This window comes from Rhyacophila brunnea, unplaced genomic scaffold, assembly GCF_057557595.1.
Source record: "Rhyacophila brunnea isolate RB1 unplaced genomic scaffold, BYU_Rbru_1.0 scaffold_21, whole genome shotgun sequence".
NCBI classification, from domain to species: Eukaryota; Metazoa; Arthropoda; class Insecta; order Trichoptera; family Rhyacophilidae; genus Rhyacophila; species Rhyacophila brunnea.
The window spans coordinates 29472007-29493856 of NW_028232871.1; the positions used below are offsets into that span (position 1 = coordinate 29472007).

A 21850-nucleotide genomic window follows, 5' to 3' on the forward strand; every position below is an offset into this window, starting at 1 on the left:
TGGAGGTTTGTATTGACAGATTTTGTTTTTTACGAAAAATGGATGTCAGCCACTTGCTCAACCTATTAGGCCCATACCCTGACACACACAAATTGAAAAACAATATGTGTACTTGCCAGACCCTGGATTCGAACCTGGGACCCACGGCTTTATAGTCCAACGCTTAAGCCGCGCGGCCACCGTGGGTGTATTAATTAATTAAAATTTTAAATCACGCTAATCCATTAATCAACTCATTACTATCAGAAACAGCAATCTCTTATTAAATTCACATTATTATTTAAATTACAATATTATTTACTCCGTTAACCTTGTGTATTTCCAAGATTCAACGTATAAAATATTAACAATAAATGTCTTAAATTGTATAAATTATACTAGATTTATTTTTGACCGATTTTATCAATGTTATTTGTAAATATAAAAAATTTATATTAACAATGGAAAAAATGCCAATCCCGGGCCCGGGATCCCGGGATTGTCAAATTGTAATCCCGAAATCCCGGGATCAGAATTTTGGCTCGGGATTGGATTCCCTACCAACAACCAATTCTCATAGAAAGTCTGTTATTACAACCAAAATTTATTTGGCACCTTGTATAGAGTTTACATACTTTTATCATTATAATGTTACAGAAAATTTTAAATTTAAAAAATGACAGTACTTTCGATCGCAAAAAGCGATATTGCTTGTTATTAATTATTATTGTTTCATAACTGTTCATAATTGTTTCCCTTAGTCGCCATACCCGCTCTCTTTGATTTTTCAGTTTTGAATGTACGTGTTCTATATTGATAGGTCTACCAGCCTGTCGAGATGCGAGTTTTAAATTCCGCCCTGTTTCATCAAAACATCAAAATGAATATTGACTTGAGTCACCAAATCCGCTCTAGGATAAATAACAGGTTACTAAATCCGCTCTACATAGCCGACCAATCAGATGTCGCGATTCAAACCATGATTTTTAGAATACCTTTAAATCGCTTTACAAACGTCACGACTACTAGCATCGACATCATCGTCAAATAATTGAGTAGCGTTAATAAAATGGCCTAATGCTATTCCGGAAATAACGCACATTAACAAAAGGCTTACGCAGTTGGCGAGGAAATGCTACACCATAAAACAAATAACACATTACACAAAATAACATATTAAATAATTCATTGTCAAGTAAGGCAAACTCACATTAATATCGAAAAACAAGAGTGCTTCAGACAAGGTAATGCAAACATCAATTTCATTATTCACAGAACGGTAACCTGTAAAATTGTTTACCTATGGAAAAATTATTACAAAATCACAGGGTTTCGCACGGGTCACCAATGTTTGATGTCAACAGATGACTGCCGTACAGAATGGAAGTAAGATTAAGATGACTCGCACACAGTAACGGCAAACCGGCAACCAGTAATCGTCAATAACTTTCCTTTTAATAAAAACCTCACAAATCCTTAATGCAACAGTGGCAAAGACAAAAAGAAATTGTTATTTAACATTTCTCATAACTTATAAAGATGTAAGTATTTCAATTATGAGCATTTCTTAACTTAGTGCCTGAAGTTATGTAAATTGATTTATGCGTCAGTATTTAAATTAGGTACAGTTTGAGCAAACTAGCGAAGTCTCCACAATTTCAGTGGTGACAGTCCTTTGTATGAGATATTTTGTTTAAAATGACATGTGTTTAAAATGTTTAAAAAACGCTAGCGCCATCCAGAGGTGAAATAAACAGCGCTCCTCATAGTCCAGTGCGTAGGGCACTGATTTTTTATCCGGGGGCCCCAAACTCGATTTTCGGTAAGGTCACAATATATTTATGCGATTGTTTCTCTTCTATTGTTTCATTAGACTTCAGCCTCATATCCTGTTTTAGCGTTAAAAAGAACAATAAAAAAAATCCACAACTTGTCACAACACGATTCTGAAGATTGTATTCACTAAGAGATTCCGAACAATGAGAGCATCACGTATCAACACAATGTTTGGGATTATTTACTTTATTTTTAAGCCGCTGGCTTGATATTGGGTTTATGTCACAAAAAATTATTTACTTAATTTAGTTTTATAATATTGTCTGCAAGCTTTTAAAATGTCATCAAATTTAATATTCGTAATTTAATGTAAAGTGCGTACTGCCCCTTTTTTTTATGAATCGTTTATCTCTCCTCCAACAAGCGGTCTTCACCACTGTAAAGCAATAATCGGCTGCACAAAAATATTTCTATGACGTCTGCGGAAAGATCTAAAGATGGCATTACGGAAGAGTGAAAGGACACTTCTCAAGTTACGAAATTGCCATCATCGAAACAAACTGTTATTGTCTACTTCATGACGTATCAATTGAATGAAGGATCATTTTGTGAGTGAGATTGCTGTTATTTTGGTGATATCACAAATCACTAGTTGCCGATTGCTAACAATGTCAGTGTGCGAGCCCACCAAGTTGAAGGAATATATTCAGCGGCTCGACGCACATGTATAAGATAAAATTTCAGACTTCGATACCGTCGTTTGAGCCCTTGTGGGGGTTTTTGGCACGTAATTTGTTCTCCTCGTTCATCTTGGGCTTCTCGGTTCTGGTATGCCACACGTACACCTTGGTGCACATGTCAGCTAGCGGCTCCAGCTCTTCCCGAGTTATCAGCTGCCGCAGGATCTCACTCTCCTAGAAAAGAAATAATACAACTTGTTAGTCTCAGTTTGAGAGAAAGACATATAAAGTGACGTATCATTTTGGTTGTAAAAGTTTTGTATTCCTGAAAAGATTCTTGCACCCATAGCACGTCTAATCATGTTAGAAATCAATCAACAGAAGTCTAGTAAATCATGTCCATATAGTGGAAAAATTTGCAGCGGCTTTATTTAATGTACCCACCAGAGTAGAATCTACTGCCCCAAATAGTTAACACCTCGGTTACTCAGCGCAACATGAATCCGCGGTGCGGTAATGAATCACAAGGGAATCCACCGATTGCGCAATATGGTTACTTAGTTGCGCAATTGCTTGTGCGTGCACATTTTGACAAACTATTCACGTATTTTTGTGTACACACTAAAGAAAACAAAATATCATTGGCAATTCTTATCAATATCTAACCATTTGCTTCAAATTATAAAATGACAATACTTTACAGATTTACTATTGTGATAACAATATTATATCCACGTATTTCTCACCCAAGGATGTCAGTCAGATGGAATATTTGTATAATTAAACTGAGACTTACTGTTATTGTATAAAAATCGTCAATTTTAATTTAAACAAACAAAAAAATAACCTAACCTGCAATTCCAGACGAAAACTTCATGAAACTAATTGTATGGAATAAGTATCTTTTAAACACATTTACATTAATATAATTAATACAATTTCGATTTTCGCAGATTCGAACATGGACTGAATAGGGGATACAACCATTTTTTACAACACTCACAACAGGTTCCTTTCATCCTTTTTTTTAATCTAATAAACTCTGAGATTCTGAGATGTTGTTTTGGATTAACAAGGTTTACAACCATAATATGATTAAAAAATGAGTTACAAGCAGTTTTCTCATCACAAAAAAGTAAAAAAAGGTAAATTACCATGCTCACTCTATTTATGAGTCAACAGAATGGTATTCCAAGATGAATTGAATGCCTTGTATGAGAAGTTATACACATTTTATTTTAACACATTCGCAGACACATGTTAGTGATATGACACATTGAAATTATTATTGTATTAAGAATGTTTTACTTACTTTTTTTAACTTTACGATTTAGATACATATGTATATAGAAATGAAGTCTTAGGATACAACATTATCTAGTGGAAATATGTTCGCACTGTGACACAAGTAGACAGGGAACATATTGTTTTAATCCAAAACATGACTTCTATAAACATTGTGTTCAACAAAAACATATTCCGTTCCACAGTATAGGAGGTCAATGCATGTTCTGTCATATCACATCCCACAGAATACAACGTTTATAGAAGTCATGTCCGCGACCGTGTTAAACATTGGATTAAATTCTGTGTAGTCCTAAATAAAGATAATATATCAACAATGGAATTGAAATAATGAATTGTTTGAGAACAAGATCTCGTTTACAGAATGTTAAAAACTAATTTTAAAAAAAGAATTTGAAAATCTATGTTCAACTTTAAAGTTGATTTACTTAAATTGGTCCATGGATCATTTTAATCCTTAGCACTTCAATTGTTTACTGATTAATTAATTTAGTGATAATAATAATAATAAACAGAGTCATTGTAAGAGCATGGATAGTATGCCAAAAATAGTAATTACTATATCTTCCAAATGACTACACTTCAAGGGCAAACTATAAATACCTAGAAAAATAGAACTCAGCCCATTATCAGAACATATAATACGTAAACACAATTGATTACCAATGGATTAGGCAGGATACAGAAGACAAGGTTCAATTGCCTACGCATATTATAAGTGACATAAGTGGGAACTATATGAGATAATAATTACAAGATAAAAAGAACTTTTTATACACGTTTTTAAATTTTCTGTTGAATCATATAAACTTGACATACTAGCTTAAACGATCAAAAAAATTTGTACTTGATAGAAATAATACTGAAATGTCATTTTGACATGTCATATTGATTTCCATAGTAGCGGACGTATATTTTAATAAATTAGATGCTAGGACTCCAGACCCCTAGCAACCAATAATAGTGGATTGGATTACGGATTTCTTCCAAAATAACTTTTCATACAAAACAGAATTAACTGAAAATTAAGTCAATTCTACTTAAAGATGGCTAAAAGTATTAAAAGAATGCATTGGCATCGTGTTCCGATATATTCTAAAAGTTTCAAATGTCTATCTAGTCGGGAAGTTAGTTAAAAATCGATTACAAGATTTGTACTGGATAAACAACCACCGGACAAATAAGAATACGACCTAATAAAAACGTTGAAAAAATACATGGTATAACTTTTATTATTTCTAGCAGTCGATTGTAGATAGTAAGTATAGGTAGGCTATGTAGATCCGATATAAATAGTGCATACTTAGACATACTTGTTTATTTTCATTGAACTTAGATAACAAATTACAGATGGTAATGGTTAGTTTTTAAAATTCAATTAAACCCTCAATTGGTAAAGCATAAGGTAAATGTTATATGATGCTTGCTATTAGATATATGTACCTGATATCCTGCTTGGACTTTATGCGTGAAGACAGCATTGGGATGTATCTTGATTAGGTTGAGGTGTATGGCGAAACCGGCCATGTCGATGGGGAAGGGCCGCTCGGGCCGCCACACGCTGTTGAAGCCCAGCACGTGCTGTCCCTGAGAATCCACCACGGGCCGCTCCACCATCATGCCTCCGACCAACCCCACCGGCCACACCCCTACCTTGCGGACCTGCCGCATCTGAAAGAATAACATAGTATTAATTCTATGGTAGAAAGAAAAAGGGGATTAGTCTGAAATAAAATAAAATTAGAAAGAGTAAATTACAATGCGTAAAGGAAAAAATAAATGAGTCAAATCAATGCTTCTAAATTAGTAAACTTCACACGGAAACATTCAAATTTATCGAAAATTCTTTTCACTCTCCCGAAAAGTAGTGATTCTTGAAAGCGTTGTGTGGTGTCCATATATCTAACTAAGCAGTGGCCATGGATTATGTAAGAAGAAGATATCATTAGAAATACTAAACAATTTACTAACTAGGTCTACAGCCAGACACACTGGGTAAGACATGCGTCTGGATGAAGAGACAAGGATGAGTTCTTATTGCGAAAAATCACAGCATGACGATAGCATGCTTCAAGCACCAAATGCACGCACTAAAATCGTGTTAAGAATGTCAGAAGACAGATAAATATATTATTTGGTAACAAGAACGTGTGATAAAACTCACATACTTATTCTTCGGTGTGTTGTGAGTTATAAATATTTTAATAGTGTGCCGTGATGCAAAACAGGTTGGAAACCACTAATCTATACCTAACCACTAATAAAGTCATTAGATTTTAATTTTAGATATAGCAGGGGTGGCCACACTTTTTTTTTCTAGGATCGACTAGTTGAAAAAAATATTTATGGCGATCGACTGTAATTATATCACGCGAAAACAATAAAAACCCATTTTTTATGATTATTTAAATATGTATTTATGTATTTTGAAAACAGATATTTTGTACATATAAAAAATAACGATACAAAAAACGAATTAACGACTATAATATATCTAATAGTATTATATCTTTCACTACTAAAAAAATGAAGTAGGCACACATCAACTGTAATTTCGACATAGTTACCTGCATACCTGTATATCGAATATTAGAAATTTTGTAGTAACATGGAACCCTTCGCCAGGAAACATACTCAAAATAAAGTCTATACATGAATTATCATTTAATTACATGAATTATCATTTAATTACATCAATAATCGTATCACATCAAATTGCATCGCACAGCATGTATTTTAAAATGTAAATACCCCTCGTGGAAAATAGCGCCGCAGGCGACTTTTTTTACTATTCGAGCAAATTTGTGGTTTGTGTTTTTCTCACTTAACTGGTCGACCCGCTACGCCGGGCCCCCTTAGGCTAGAGCCCTGTCAGATCCAATTGAGGGAGCCATGCCTGCTGGTGTATAATGGAATAGTAACTGATAAAATTGGGTATTGCTTCCTCATTTTTACATAAAGTAATAAGCCCAAGATGATTCCAATCATAGCAGGAGCTCCATCAGTCGTTACCGATACTAGTTTATGAATAGGACATTGAGGACGATTAATATAAGACTTAAATGCATTAAATATATCTTCTGTTTTGGATCGTTCCTTCATTGGTAAAACTGTTAATAATTCTTCTGAATTTCTTCTTCTGTTCGTTTGAACAAGAAATAGTACAATATGTCCGCGATCGACCAAAAATACCTTTGCGATCGACGCACTTGCCATCCCTGAAATATAGCTTATCAAGAGAACTATAAAATTCATTTGGTTGATTTCTGTAATCAATCATGCCAATAAAAAATCATAAATAATAATTAGTTAAGAGATAAAGCATAGATATTATGATAACAATGAGATGACTCATTGAACGAAATATTCCAGTAACACCCATCATAACTGATTGCTTAATTTGTTTTGTAAAACATATACAGTTTGGATTATAACATAACGGATTCATAGGATTTTTTTATATTACAATATTTTATGACGATCCACGTTTTTTAGTGTGGTTGATTCGGTGGTCATACAAGAAACGCTACTCTGTGTTGGCACATTAAAATATAGCGGTTTGATTCGACGTTTTGGTACAATGTACATAATATGATATTGGCATACTTTGAGAATTAAAGATCACATCACCCCGCCTCCTGTGGGCTTTCTCACTGAAGTTGATTATGAATGTAACCGCATACCTACTTGAGCGGTATGAGTATATGGTATTCATAACTCTAGAAAACTTGAACACTGCCAGTTTACGCTTGAACCATGTCACCGGTTCAGACTTGCTTAACCCATCGCGCCCTAACGTGTTACAGTAATGTGTTACAGTAACGGTGTTACAGGATGCAAGACATGATGAAAATCAAAAAATTTTAATCATATTTTGTTTTTTTTTTAAAGTTGAAATTACTTAATAATAGATGTAGCTATCATTTTATGATGTTAGTTATATACAGTCCAATATATTTTTTAAGAAATATTTGATTTTTATTTAAATTTGTCAAAATAATGATCAGTTCACTAGGTATGAGGTGTTTGAGACAGTAATAAACATAAAATGGCCCTCCATCTTCTAAATATCTTAAAGAGTATTATATTTAGCTCCAGTTTAAGTATACCTTCCTTTTATTATTTACTTCTATATATAAGATATGAGGCGTAGAGTTACAAAACCCGCTCTGGGCGATTTTTCAAAAAAATAGTTATGAATGTACGCAGGAGCTCTTTCGTAAGACCTATCTTCTGTTCTAGGTGAGAGTTTTAAATTCCTCTCTGTTTCTTCAAAAAATCAAAATAAATATCGAGGAGACTGACTAAACCCGCTCTGAAAATAAATTTGTTCTGGTAAAACCCTCTCTGCGTAACCGGCCAATCAGACGCCGCGATTTAAATAATGACTCTTCACGAATCCTTTAATCTCCATACAAACCGTCAAACCGTTTTCTTGTGCGGGTCATAATTTTGCTTCAATTATTTTACTATTTTTTACTTTTAATAATGAATTTTTCAATAGTTATTGTGACGGAATCTCAACAAGAACAATCAAGGAAGCGTTTGAAAAATCCAGTTGCGTGGAAATGTAGCCTGTTACGCCAAAAAACGTATTTAAAAATTGACTATATTTTGCTGTATTGTTACGAATAACCCAGTGGTGGCTCATATTATTTTCTAGTTTTACGTGTATTTTTTTGTCGTCATCATCATTATTTGGTTTGAGTCAAAAATATAATTGAAGGAAAGCTATTTTCTGTCGGGGAAATGCTTTTTGTTTGATAATTTGTACTATACAAATGATAGATTTAGTAGGTTATGTTACGTTAGGTAAGTTTTTTCATCTCCCCTGATAAAAAATAACATTCCTTATCATTATCTCTACGGGACAAGTTTTTTTCGTCATAAAATTGTATCATTCGTTAATATGAATGATAATGAATTTTAATTCAAATATGTTTATTAATTTGTAGATTAGCTTAGTTGTAATAACGATACATAGTTAACAATGCTGTGCTATCTTGTAGAAATACCGTTATTTTTATAATACGTTTTTGCAATAAATTTCAGAAATTCCATGTTTACTATTATTTGTATACAAAAAGTATGAGGAACAACAGAATATAGGTAATAAATATTTATGTGGGAAAATAAGTAAGCTAAGACTTTGCGACTTTTGTTTGTCGGATTTGGTTTTCTGAATTAAATGCTATAAAATATCTAATATACCTAAGTAGATTATGAATAATATAGCTTTAAAAAATTATCATTTTATTTTTACATTTAATAAATAGGTTGGTAGGTAATGGTGGGTTTTCCCACAGACATGGAATTTGGAGACACAGGTAATGCAGGGATTAGTTAGGTAAAGGCCGGTACTTAATTCCGCTGGGGTTTTTTTATTTATGCTATTGATATTATTAAAAAATATGTTATTGTTATTTCAAATTATCTTATAATTACCTTTGAAGCATTTAATATTATCTTTTTGAATCAAAATATGGTCATTAATATTAAAATTATTAAGAATTATTAGGGCACTTATGTAATTATAAAAGATTAGTTACCTATTAAACAAATAATTTGCATGATATGTAGGTAATAACTAATTGTCTCCAGGAAAAGTAACATTTTTTGATAATGATTTTTTTTGTTTGTTATAGAATAAAAATAAGTACATGACATTAACATATTAAAATTAACTAGTTTCACAAAGGCAATTTGACATAGTAAAAAGTAGGTACTATTCAACTAAATAACTATTTTTTTAAATTTTAAAAATTTTGTTTTTAAGACAAGTACATACCACTATTTTTAAAAAATATTACATACCAATATAACAGCTAAATATGTAGGTGCAATGCGAAAAATATACAGCTCCCAGTAGGTAAGAATGGCTACAAAATATTTTCTAGACAAAGTAAATTCGAAAACATATTACATAATTAAAATAAATACGGACCGCTACTGAACTATCATCTCCTGTCGACAATGTACCACTGTGCGACAAACACCGCTCCTTTTAAAAAATTCCGCGTCGAACGCCGCTCTGTCAGGTAGAGACTGACAAAGACCGCTCTTGGGATAATTAAAATACATTTATTTGAATAAATACAGCTTATACATTGCATTTGACAATTTATTATACTTTTCCGTACGTAACGGAAGAAATGTAACATCTAAAATTACACTTAAATCATCATAATATGCCCAAAACAGTTTTTCGTCATTTACTCAAAACTCAAAAAAGTCTCTAGAGCGGGTTTTGTAACTCTACGCCTCATATATTCAATGTATAAAAAAAAGGCTAAAAAACCCCAAAAAAACTATATTTGACATGTTTTTTTCATTCCACTTATACACAAAGTTTACTTAAAATGTAAATACTTAATAGAAAAATTCAAAACCTATAATTATTTAAAAGATTTATTTGAATTGAATGAATAATACATGAGTTACGAGGGTGGGTCAATAATTCCTTAGAAAAAAGCATTAAGGGCGATGTCATCAAAAATTGTGATTTCATAGAGACATCTATTACACGATTTGCAAAGCATATACGAAAAATCATATTGGAATATCATTCCAATTCAAAGAACCTTCGAGTCATCTTAACTAGATGTCTCCGTATTAAAAATCAATGAAAAAATCGAAAAACCGGTGTTATAATTACAGTTGTTATTTAAACAATGGTTTTATACATCTATATAACATATTGCATTTTATTTCAATCGAACTGTCTTCATATTTTTATAAAAATACTGAAAATCGACCTAGTAATAATAATTATATGAATGTAACTGAATAGTCCAGATTCTGGATTTTATAGTCATTCTAATGAATATATTATTGTACAATGTCCTAAAATTATATGATATTATGGAATAATATTTAAATTTAATATTTGATTGCCTATCAAGTTGGTGATAATAATATTTTTTATGTATATTGTCTATGGTATTTGCATGACATTTGGTATATCATAATACTCTATACATAACCTAAAATATTTCGTGTTTCACTCAATTTCAAAGTTTGACTTAATATTGTTCTACAGTATCATAATTATTATCCATGTTGTACATATTTAAAATATTTGCGTGGCAAAAAATTATCAGAAATATTAAAACCAACAAAATCTTGAATTTATTTTCAGGTAAGATTAATTCATACTAATAATATTGTTATGTATCAAATATCAAAATTTTACGTTTGTTTGTGAGTTACCAAAATACGTTTTATTTTTATAAGGTAGGTAGCATGTTAATCGTGTATTAATATTTCCAGGCAACGAGCAGCTAATTGAGTTATGCCCATTTGAATGGAATAATGAAATTGAAATCGATGAACCCTTTATTGATTCAAATTTATCATCAAACTCTTAGAGTCACCGATGAAACATTAGATATGGTATCATAAGATCAGATACCTCCTACTTCAGGTATGTTCAGAATCGTTGAATTTATTTATATATTGCATAGTAAATCACTATTAAGCTCACAATGGCCGAGCGGCTTATAATATTGTGGGTCCCAGGTTCAAATTCTGGGTCTGGCCATGCGTATTGTTTTTAATTATTGGAGTCAGAATATGGACCTATTAGATTGAGCAAGTGGTTAACTTCCATTTTCTCGTGAAAACAAAAAATCTCTTAATACAAACGTCCATTCTATGTAGACGCTTGTGATTTTATTAAAATCGGACATGGCCAAAAAATAGTATAATGTCGCAGTTCTATTATTATTTATTTGGTATTATGTATGAGATAAATTAATTGACAATGAAGCTTTGTTACAAATATATTACTCATAGGTACATATACTTAATTACAATAATACCTATATTTTATGATTATTTATTACAATTTATAATTATGTATCATTTATAGGTGGATACCGTTCATGATGCTGCTGAATACAAAGCCATTCAGGACAAAGGGAAAAAGAAAAAGGGGTGTTTTTGCAGTTGCCGGAATCGAACCGTACCACGATTTTAGATAGGAATTCAACAGTAATCCACAGTGGAGACTATAAGTACCTGTTTACCATGACTGATAATGATAGGAAGGCTTGAAAGAAAAAGAATCTTGGTGTACAATGTTTTTTATTTATTATAAAACAATTTATATCAGGACATAATTTAATGTTACATTCGTCATTGCTAATATTTTAATAGACAACCATTCTTTATATAATATATACATTCATAATGAAATATATAGATAAATTCGCTTCATTACAATTTACATAATTTGTCTTTATTTCTGACTATTGCACTGTGTACCTAATATTTTTGTCTACAATTATTTATGTCTGTATTATGCCAATATGTTCGATAATTAGCAACTTATTCAGTTCTTCACAGTAACTGTTCACACTTATGGGTAACTTTCTTGAGATTTCATCACTGTTGTCGAAGAATAGCTGAATGTTAAGAGTCAGAGGTAAGTTGTTGCCAGTGCTGTGTCAGTATTCATGAATCTTTGAAAGAAGCGGTTGGCAATTTTGGCGACTATGGAATCTGCTACCTTGAGTAGCCCCCCTCCCTCTGGATTGGGGAGACGAAGATGATGATAACTGGCATGGTGGCAATTTGCAGAACAGATTCTTTACCAGAAAAAGTGCAGTTCACAATGTGATCCATGTCCAATTGATGTTAGGTGTCGTTTGCCTATAATGTTCATAGAGACTATTTTTACTTATGTATAACAGTCTTGTACATAGTCTGCTCTATCAGGGTGATGGTGTATTATGCAATTGATGATTTTGCACCCATCATCAGTGTTTGCCATATTCTCCACAATGAGATGTATGATTTACTCCGAGGGATGGGCAGCAGAAGCCATAGGTAGAATGACATTTTGTTGGCTACGCAACCTCTATCAGTCTCACTGTCCAAAGCGTCAGGGATCTGATATGACGAACTTAGGATAGGCAGCCGGAGGTGTATTGCAAATCGCTCGCCAACCTTTAATACTAGTCTTATGAAAAATCAGTCTTTGCATAGTCTTTTCACATAGATTGACTAGATGAAATAACAACTCAATGTGTATTCTTGGAGCTCTTCAAGTCTTGCAGATTTTTTTTCTCATGTTACATTAGGCAATGTTCATACAGAATATAATAACATAATTTCTTACTATAATAGTGATGCGACAGTGCTATAAAAACAATATTTTGGTAATTTCGCTTACGCGATGACTGCAAATAAGTCGGTACAGGCAATTTGAATGTACATACACATTCAATTCGGTTTGATAAGATCCGATGATCGCATAAGTAAAATTACACCATTATATCTTTATAAATTTAAAATACACACAAACGACAAAAAAAAATAATAGTAATACATGAAGTAATAAAAAAAATACACAATACACAACAATGCCCACCTATACTATCATCAAATCAAGAAGGTGAAATATATCGTTATTATGCTTCTTTACATATTATATTTACCAACAACCATTTACTGTTGTTATGGAGATACATAAAAATTAACATTCAACATAAAAAATGAGTTTAATAATTATTAAAGGGCTCTTATTTTTTATTTTATATTCAGTGTTTGATTGAAAATTTTACATTACGGTCACACGACGCTAATTAGCCCACAAGGCATAGGTAAGGCTCCAATTCTGTTTGATTTATACATTTTGCTTATTATATCAATTATTTCATGATACGTGTAAACTTCATATATAAAGAATTTTCCTCGGGTACACAAAGAGGCGAGCATCAATGTGAATTATGAAATTATATGTAAGTATTATAATTTTGTTCAGACTGGAATCGATGATAATAAAATTTATGAGTATTTCACATTCACAAAGCTGTGGACAGACAGGGACGACAATGAATATACTACAATTTCATTGAAACAATAGTCAGGTGCTGTATAACATTATGGGTATAATTCAACGTTAGAATGCATCAAAATATTTCTTGTGGGAATATATTATATAATATCGGCAAATATGAATATGTTTCGGTACTACATGCCCACCATCATTTATGGCACTACAACGGGTCTTGACCTCCTTCAAAAACTTCTTTCATCCTGAACAAACGAGTGCAGTCTCTCCATTTTCATATGCCACATGATCTTTTCGCCTCTATAAAAACCACATATCCATAGCTTCTGTTTATATTATCCATGTTATGGATCTTTCATGCGACAGTATCTTCCGCTGACTGCTCTAGCCCGTTATCAAATAAAAATTTTGAATAGCATGATATGCTTGATTTTTTCATCTCATATTTCAGTGAAACTTTTAGTATTCCTTTTCTAGGACTAGGTGGCCACTGTAATGTGCCAATCAGTAAATTCTGTGTGTCCTTAGCCAAGATGTACTGATTGGAATGTCATATCTTCACTTATATAATAATTTTTTTCTTCTTCTGATGTCATAATCAGGTTGACTTGGAACAGACTAATCAGATTGAAATTCTCATGAGGCATCTGCAGTATGTGGCCTGTTACTCAAAGCTCAGTATACAGTTACTCTGATCCTTCATAAAGTGCTATAACGGGCTACCAGCACCGTCAGAATGAAAGCGTCGAATAGGCAGTATTTGGTTCTTTAAGACGTTCACAATATAACACAACGTTCAGTACATATTTTTTGCGGTTTTCCTAGGTAGATAGGCAGGGCTTTTATTACAAGAGAATCTGTAAACTCCATAGTTAAAACCCCTGCCTATCTACCTAGAAAAACCGCAAAAAATATGAACTGAATTCACGTTACAACACTTGTATTAGACACTGTTACAGCCGCTATCTACCCAAAAATCTAACTATTCCACCAAGCAATATCAAACCAACACTAACTAACTAACATTAGGTATCTATCGACACAACTTCCGTACCTAACTTTCGAAAGCAATGGAAAACTGTAAACAATAAAAATCAATGTCAAAAAAAGTGCGATGTTGCCAGTTAGCAACGTTGCCACATCTGCATAGATAATAAAATATTCTGTGAATGCCTACTAACCGCCACGTATCTACATACGAGGTAGGTACCTATTATTCATGCGAACTAGAATCTAATACAGATGACAGTTATTTCGGTATCGCACGTTATTGCCGCTAGAGGCAGCACGTCCTTGACGACTGTATTTAATTGGAAATTAGTAAATAACATAATAAATATAAATTAAAATATTACGTTAAATATACCTAAAAAGTAAGAAAAATATATTGAACAGGCTCACGTATTCGCTTGATGCAATTAATGAAAATTGAACATTTTTATTTTTCGTAAAAATCGATTGATTTTAGATTGAAAAAAAAACATTAAAACTATAATTAATTGACAAAAGAGATTCGCCAGTTCCAAGAAAACTTATTAAACAATGTTAAATCGATAATTTTGTTTCAAGAAATTACTTGGAACAATAAATATTTATTTTAGTAAAACCCTTATTTTTAGCCGTTTTTTCAAATTTGTCGCTTTCTCTTTGAAATAAAAAAATATATTTTATTTTTCCCATTGTATTTAGATAGGTATCGATCGATTAAAATATGTTTAAAGCTTTAATTTGATAATGAATTTCTATGCCTCTCCCCCTTAAAACAGTTTTTATTTTTTATTTCTCAACATAATCTCCTTGGAGCTCAATACACTTGGTTAGACATTTCTCAATTTTTTTTAAACCATCAGAAAAATAAGTTTTCGGAAGGTCCTCAAAATAAGCATTTGTCCGATCGATGACTTCTTCATTTGAAAAAAAACGTTGTCCACTTAGCCATTTTTTTAAGTTTGGGAAAAGGAAAAAGTCACTGGGGGCTAAATCTGGCGAATACAGTGGGTGGTCGACCAATTCGAACTTCAATTCTTCAATTTTAGCCATTGATCGTAAACATGTGTGAACACGGGCATTGTCCTGATGAAAGAGGATTTTTTTCCTGTTTAAATGAGGCCGTTTTTCTTCAATTTTGTTTTTTAGCTGGTCCAATAAAGATGCATAATAATCCCCTGTTATTGTTTTTCCTTTTTCCAAATAGTCAACGAAAATAATTTCACGTGCATCCCAAAATACAGTAGCCATAACCTTACCAGCTGATTTTACGGTTTTCGCCTTCTTTGGACATGGTTTGCCTTCGCAATCCACTGCTTTGACTGTTCTTTCGTCTCGGGAGTATAGTGGTGTATCCATGTTTCATCTACAGTCACAAAGCGACGAAAAAATTCATCCGGATTGCGTTGCATGAGCGACAACAGGGCTTTAGAGGCCACCACCCTATTGCGTTTATTGTCGACTGTGAGCAAACGCGGCACCCATCTTGCAGAAATATTTTTCATGCCCAATTTGTCATGTAAAATAGAAATGACGCTACCTTTTGAGATCCCTGTAACCTCAATTATCTCACTTAACTTTAATCTTCGGTCACTTAACACCATATCGTGGATTTTATTGATCATTTCTGGTGTAGTCACCTCTACAGGACGTCCTGAGCGTGGTTTATCCTTTGTTGATGTACGACCACGTTTAAATTCATTTAACCAGTTATAAATAGTTGCAAGTGAAGGAGCAGATATGCCGTGAACTAAATCCAACTCATTTTTTATTTCCTTTGCTGTTAACCCTTTTATATTAAAATGTTTAATAACAGCTCTAAACTCAATTTTCTCCATTTTCCATTTTTCCATTTTCCACAAGCAAATTTTTTTTTTAAATGTACGAGAAACACACAACAACCCGACCAATCTGATTGAAACTTTGCAGCATACTAAATCGGTAGTGCTGCTGCATGAAAACAAACCGCTAACAGTACTAGTCGCGCCACCTGTCGGCTTTTCTAAGGACTTATTGACCCACCCTCGTATATCAATTTTAGTAATCAGTGTGCCTTTTTAAGTGATCCTGAAAAATTAATTCTGTCTGCAATGGGTTAAGTCACACATCATGTCGCCTCTCATAATATTTGTGAAATATTAACATACACACAGTAGTAGAGTGGAGGTAGGCTGTGGAGATCCAATAAAAATAGTGCACAATAAACTTTGTCAGTCTTACTTATTTGTTTTCATTGAACTTAGAAATTCGTAAAATACATCCAAACTGAAAATAAATCAAATCAAACCAATAGAATATTGATATAGAATATCAAATTTTATTTTAGGTGTGGTCCCAATATTGAAACTTGATTGGATATAAATAAAAAGGATTTCAAGTTATCCACATTTATATTTTTATAAAAATCGATGTTTTTTAAAATATAAAAAATATTAAAACGATGAATTAGTCAAAAATCTACACGGTAAAAAATTTTAACTTAATAAACTAAATTTTAATAATAAATATAACCATAAAATATAATGTAATAATAACTTAACTCGTGACATAAATATATAACAAATTCACATTTTTTTTACAATTGTAAGCTTATCTTTGACATAAAAAAAAAAATCTTTTAAACTTAAAAATAACTCAAGTACAGCAGTATTAAAATGATAAAGCGTACGAAAGAATGAGTCGGTTTCTCGATGGTGAGCGTGCCGATGTGGTATAGGAAGACCTAAAACGTTACTAGAGATTTAATGTTTTTGCGTATTAATTAAAACACATTGAATCAAAATTGAAGCGTTGAGTTTTAAATCCCCCTAAAACGATTTTAGATAGTTTTGATAAAAATGAGAAAAAGTCATATCTATTGAATGCGTAAACTTTATGTATTTATTATTTGATTTATACATTATAAAGAGTATTATACCTATTTAATATCTTTTACTCACTTTTTACATATTTTACCAAGAGAATAAATTAAAAATCAAATGATTTTCATTTTAGGGGACTTTAAAACTTACCTACCATTTTAAGGGCTTTTGAAATTAACATGTATGATTTTGGTGTTATGAAACTAGCATTATCGCAATGACGCATGAGGAAATCGCAAAAGGCGTTCTGTGGTTATTTTTTTTTGGAGAAAAGTTAAAAAATATATTTATTCAAACAGTACTAAATTTAAAAATATAATTATGTTTACGAACAGGTTACACATTTTTTATATTTGAAATGTTATAATAGCTTCACCAAGAATTAACAGGATAAAACATTATTTTTTTAGCTCGACACAGTGAGCATTAACAAACAGTTGATAAAATTTAATATACCTAACACGTTTATTTTTGTATTACTACAAATTTAAATAACAATCAGCAAAGATAAAATGTGGATACAAATAAGATATAAAAGAAAATAGAATAATTAATAATAATTAATACGCAAAAAACATTAAATCTCTAGTAACGTTTTGGGTCTTCACCATCGAAAAACCGCTTTTTTCGTTTTGATTTTACTGTACCTACATATCAATGTCAGATAGAAAATAATAATAAATCAATCATTGATAATAGGGAATATGAAAATGGCAATTAGATAAGCCATGCTGTTTGTTTATTTATGTCAATTATTATTCAAACCACAAATAGTTAGTTTATAAAAAAAATATATATAACTTACACAAGAGAAAATAATATGCACTAGGATAAATAGAAATGAGAAATTAAAATAACATCCGTGATACAATTTTTGCGTGCCGTTATGCAGAAAGCAGCCAGTCCACAATTTGGACAAGTATGAGTTATCATATTCAATATGATAATATAAAATGTTTATACTACGTTCTGCATAGAACAATATTCTATAAATGCATCAAGAAAATTTCACTGATCGCTGAATGTGTCATCTTCAATTTGCAGAAAACGCAATATTAACATATATTTTAGTTTTTATGAGAAATGGATGTTAGCCACTTGCTTAACCTATTAGGTCCATATTCTGATTCCCAAACACAAATTGAAAAAAGTTATATGTGCGTTTGCAAAGAAAGACCCAGGATTCGAACCTGGGACCCACGACATTATAAGCATCGTGGGCGTCACATATCCATATAGATAGATATTATGGTACCTATTTATCATAAAAAAAAACTAACATTTTGTTGAAGTAGCCCTTGTTCATCGAGACCCCAGCAAGTGTGAATTCATTATACTGAGATCAATTTTTAATAAAAAAGGACACATCTGTAAGTAGTGCACTACAAACACTAAATGCGGAAAGAGCCATCTGAACACGTAAAATTTATTTGCATGTCGTAATCTGGAACGCATAAACTAAACATCAGTAGCCTGATGATGAGTACCTCCGCTATACGGAAGTACATTGGAACATGTATATGTCTGAGAGCGATTGAAGACACATATCCACATTCCAATGTACTTCCATGTAGCGGAGGTACTCAGCATTTACCCACTAACCAAATATTTTTTTCAAAATTGAATTTTTTACCCAGTCTCTCAAAAGGTTACCGACAACTGATGTAGATAGGGTTTGTTACTTTTTAAAATTAAATTAAACCCTAAATCCAAGTCATATTAGATAATAGTAAAAAAATATTCATTTATTTATTAAATATCTAAAATTATGCCATTAAACCATACACAATATTAGGTATTTTATAAATAGAAGAATATTTTTTATCATCAATTTGTTTAGTCAAGTATTCACTTATTAACGTATATTTGTCTTACTAAGGTTCACCCACGGTGGCCGTGCGGCTTAAGCGTTGGACTATAAAGCCGTGGGTCCCAGGTTCGAATCCTGGGTCTGGCAAGTACACATATTGTTTTTCAATTTGTGTGTGTCAAGGTATGGACCTAATAGGTTGAGCGAGTGGCTGACATGCATTTCTCGTAAAAAGCAATATCTGTCAATACAAACCTCCACCCTGTGGAGGCCCATTTATGATTCTATCAGGATCGGACATGGTCAAAAAAAAAAAAAAAAGGTGAAAAACATAAATTAATAATTTAAGAAATAGGTACCTACATATTAATAATATATAAAAATATTTGTCGGAAGTTGGATTCGAACCCACGCCAACAGAACTTCAATTCAATTTTTATACAATATCTGCAGCCTTAGACCGTGCACCATGCTCGTCGCGATGTTGTGAAAAATAGTAATAAAATAGTAATGGTAACATTTTGCGTTACACTCGAATTTGTGCACATAATTTTAATATCACGGCAAGCGGTAAAACATATACATGTTAAAATATTGTCCCACACTTATTTTGACATGTGCCACGTCACAATGAGTGGAATCATGGGCGAACGATCATATTATTTGACAGTTATCGACAAATTTTACATAATAAGTTCAGACACGCCAAGCAGGGTAATCTAAATAGATTCTTTTTTGCAACGCATAACAAAATGAATGTTATTTTTACATAATGTTGCAATATTATGTTACTTTAATTTTGTTCATTTTGTAAAGTTTAGTAATAAAGTGTTTTGTTTTTCAAATCCCTGTGTCCAAAACATATTCCCCAAGATCAATAGGCATATAATATAGGGTGTAGTTTTAAATAATCAGATTTAACACAAAAGTGCCTATTTCTCAGGTTGGTTGGAAATTATTTAGTTTATTTGACTCCGGATTAAATTTAATGCCGGTAGTTGCTATCTATCTGCAGTAAAACAACAATAAAAAATATTCCTTTGCCAAATGCTATTAAAATAAATGCTGAGGAACGGACTTCATTTTTGTTTTACTGCAAGTAGATAACATTATTGACAACAGTGTTATAATAGTGAAATTTTAACAATACACGTAAAAATAATTTTACGACTATACTGCATACGAACTGTAAATCGTGAAATGTAAAATTGTCATTATGTTATAAAGATAAAGTTCTTTGCCATTCGCAAGATATCATTTTATGGAATAAGCATAGGTATTATCAAGTCAGTCTAGTAATGGGTAAGATAGGTAAAAAAGACTTTTATGATTTTAAGATAGTGACAAATGATTAATTTTAAATGAATATTAACATTATTCAAAAGATTTGTAAAATATTTACGGTCATAAAAAGAAAATTAAACTGATTAACAAGAATGGAAAATTTAAAAAAGTCAAAATCAGTTTTCTTCTTCTTTACCCATGTTTACTCCTCAATTGGAACGTCTCCAAGAATCCCAAGAATTTACAGTGCTATAAAGTTGGCTAAGAATGTAACTGCATATAATAATATGATTGGCTGCATGTTAATATTACACAAGTATTTTGACTGTACAAGCGGCATGAAAATGCTTGAATCTCTTTACTGTGGAACTTATGCAAGTCAGAACTGGTCACATTTTTTGATGACACGGTTCAAGTGTAAACTGGCACTGTTCGTTAAATGGCTGTCATGAATACTTATACAAAAAATTGCACAAGAATACCAATCAAGTAGGTATGCGGTTATATTCATAATCGGCTTCAGTGAGAAGCCTGACAGAAGGCGGTGTCATGGGCATTGCTCAAAGCATGTCAAAGAAAGACACTCCCACACTGCCCACTGCCCATGACCCCCACAAGGGGGGGGCTGACAGGACTTTAGCCTGGGGGCCGGGCTTATGGGGGGGCCGGCGTGGCGAGTCGACTAAATAAGTGAGATAAACACACATCACAAATTTGCTCTAATAGTAAAAAAAGTCACCTGCAGCGCTATTTTCCTTTAATTAGATACAGCTATATTTTAATACACTTATAATGTGATTGAGCGATGTAATTTTTAATTGTGTCATTACTTGAAAACTCCATAATTCAAGTGGAGGTAAGTATTAAAAATACACTAAATACCCTTAATTTTACCGTGAACGCCATTTGGAAAACGCTACTGTAGAGCGTCACACTGCCTTTAACCTTGGCGATAGCTAGGGCCCTACAAAGATCCTAGCCTTGGGGCCCGCTTCAGGATGTGGGGGCCATGATTGAAGTAGTAAAATAGTAAAAAAAAAAAGTAGATTGATAGTAATTTATTTTACATTTTTATCTGGAAACCGACCATGAAGAATCGATAGGACTGATAACAAAAAGTGGAGCCTCGATAGTGTTGCCTTATAATCAAGCCTCTAGAGGCGTAAATGGCGTAACCTCCGCCGCCTCCTATAGGGTTTGTGTCTTACATTTTAATAGTAGCCCTATTATATACCATAATGCTTTTGAAACTGTGAAAATATGAAAAATATGAATAATGCAAAGATTTAAATAAATCGTTGAATTGACGTTATCAACAGCGGCGGCTCCTCTAATACCATACAAGTGCTACGCACCGCCTGCATTTTTGAAG

General features: G+C 32.4%; 1 protein-coding gene and 1 long non-coding RNA gene across 4 annotated transcripts in view; one reads left to right on the forward strand and one right to left on the reverse strand.

The window, feature by feature from the left end:
- Nucleotides 1-975: 975 nt before the first annotated feature.
- The window catches only part of GlcAT-I (Glucuronyltransferase I), an 86814-nt gene continuing 65939 nt past the window's right edge, over nucleotides 976-21850 (reverse strand). For all 3 annotated transcript variants that reach the window (XM_085949026.1, XM_085949027.1, XM_085949028.1), the window contains 2 exons: nucleotides 5184-5411; nucleotides 976-2669 (listed from right to left, as the gene is read on the reverse strand). In XM_085949026.1, coding sequence (XP_085805152.1) covers nucleotides 2496-2669; nucleotides 5184-5411 — 402 coding nt within the window. In that variant the 3' untranslated portion in view covers nucleotides 976-2495. The remainder of the gene's footprint in view (nucleotides 2670-5183; nucleotides 5412-21850) is intronic.
- Nucleotides 10715-11972, forward strand: LOC147070931 (uncharacterized). The gene is made up of 3 exons (XR_015070900.1): nucleotides 10715-10878; nucleotides 11010-11163; nucleotides 11611-11972. It is a non-coding gene; the product is annotated as an uncharacterized LOC147070931 (long non-coding RNA).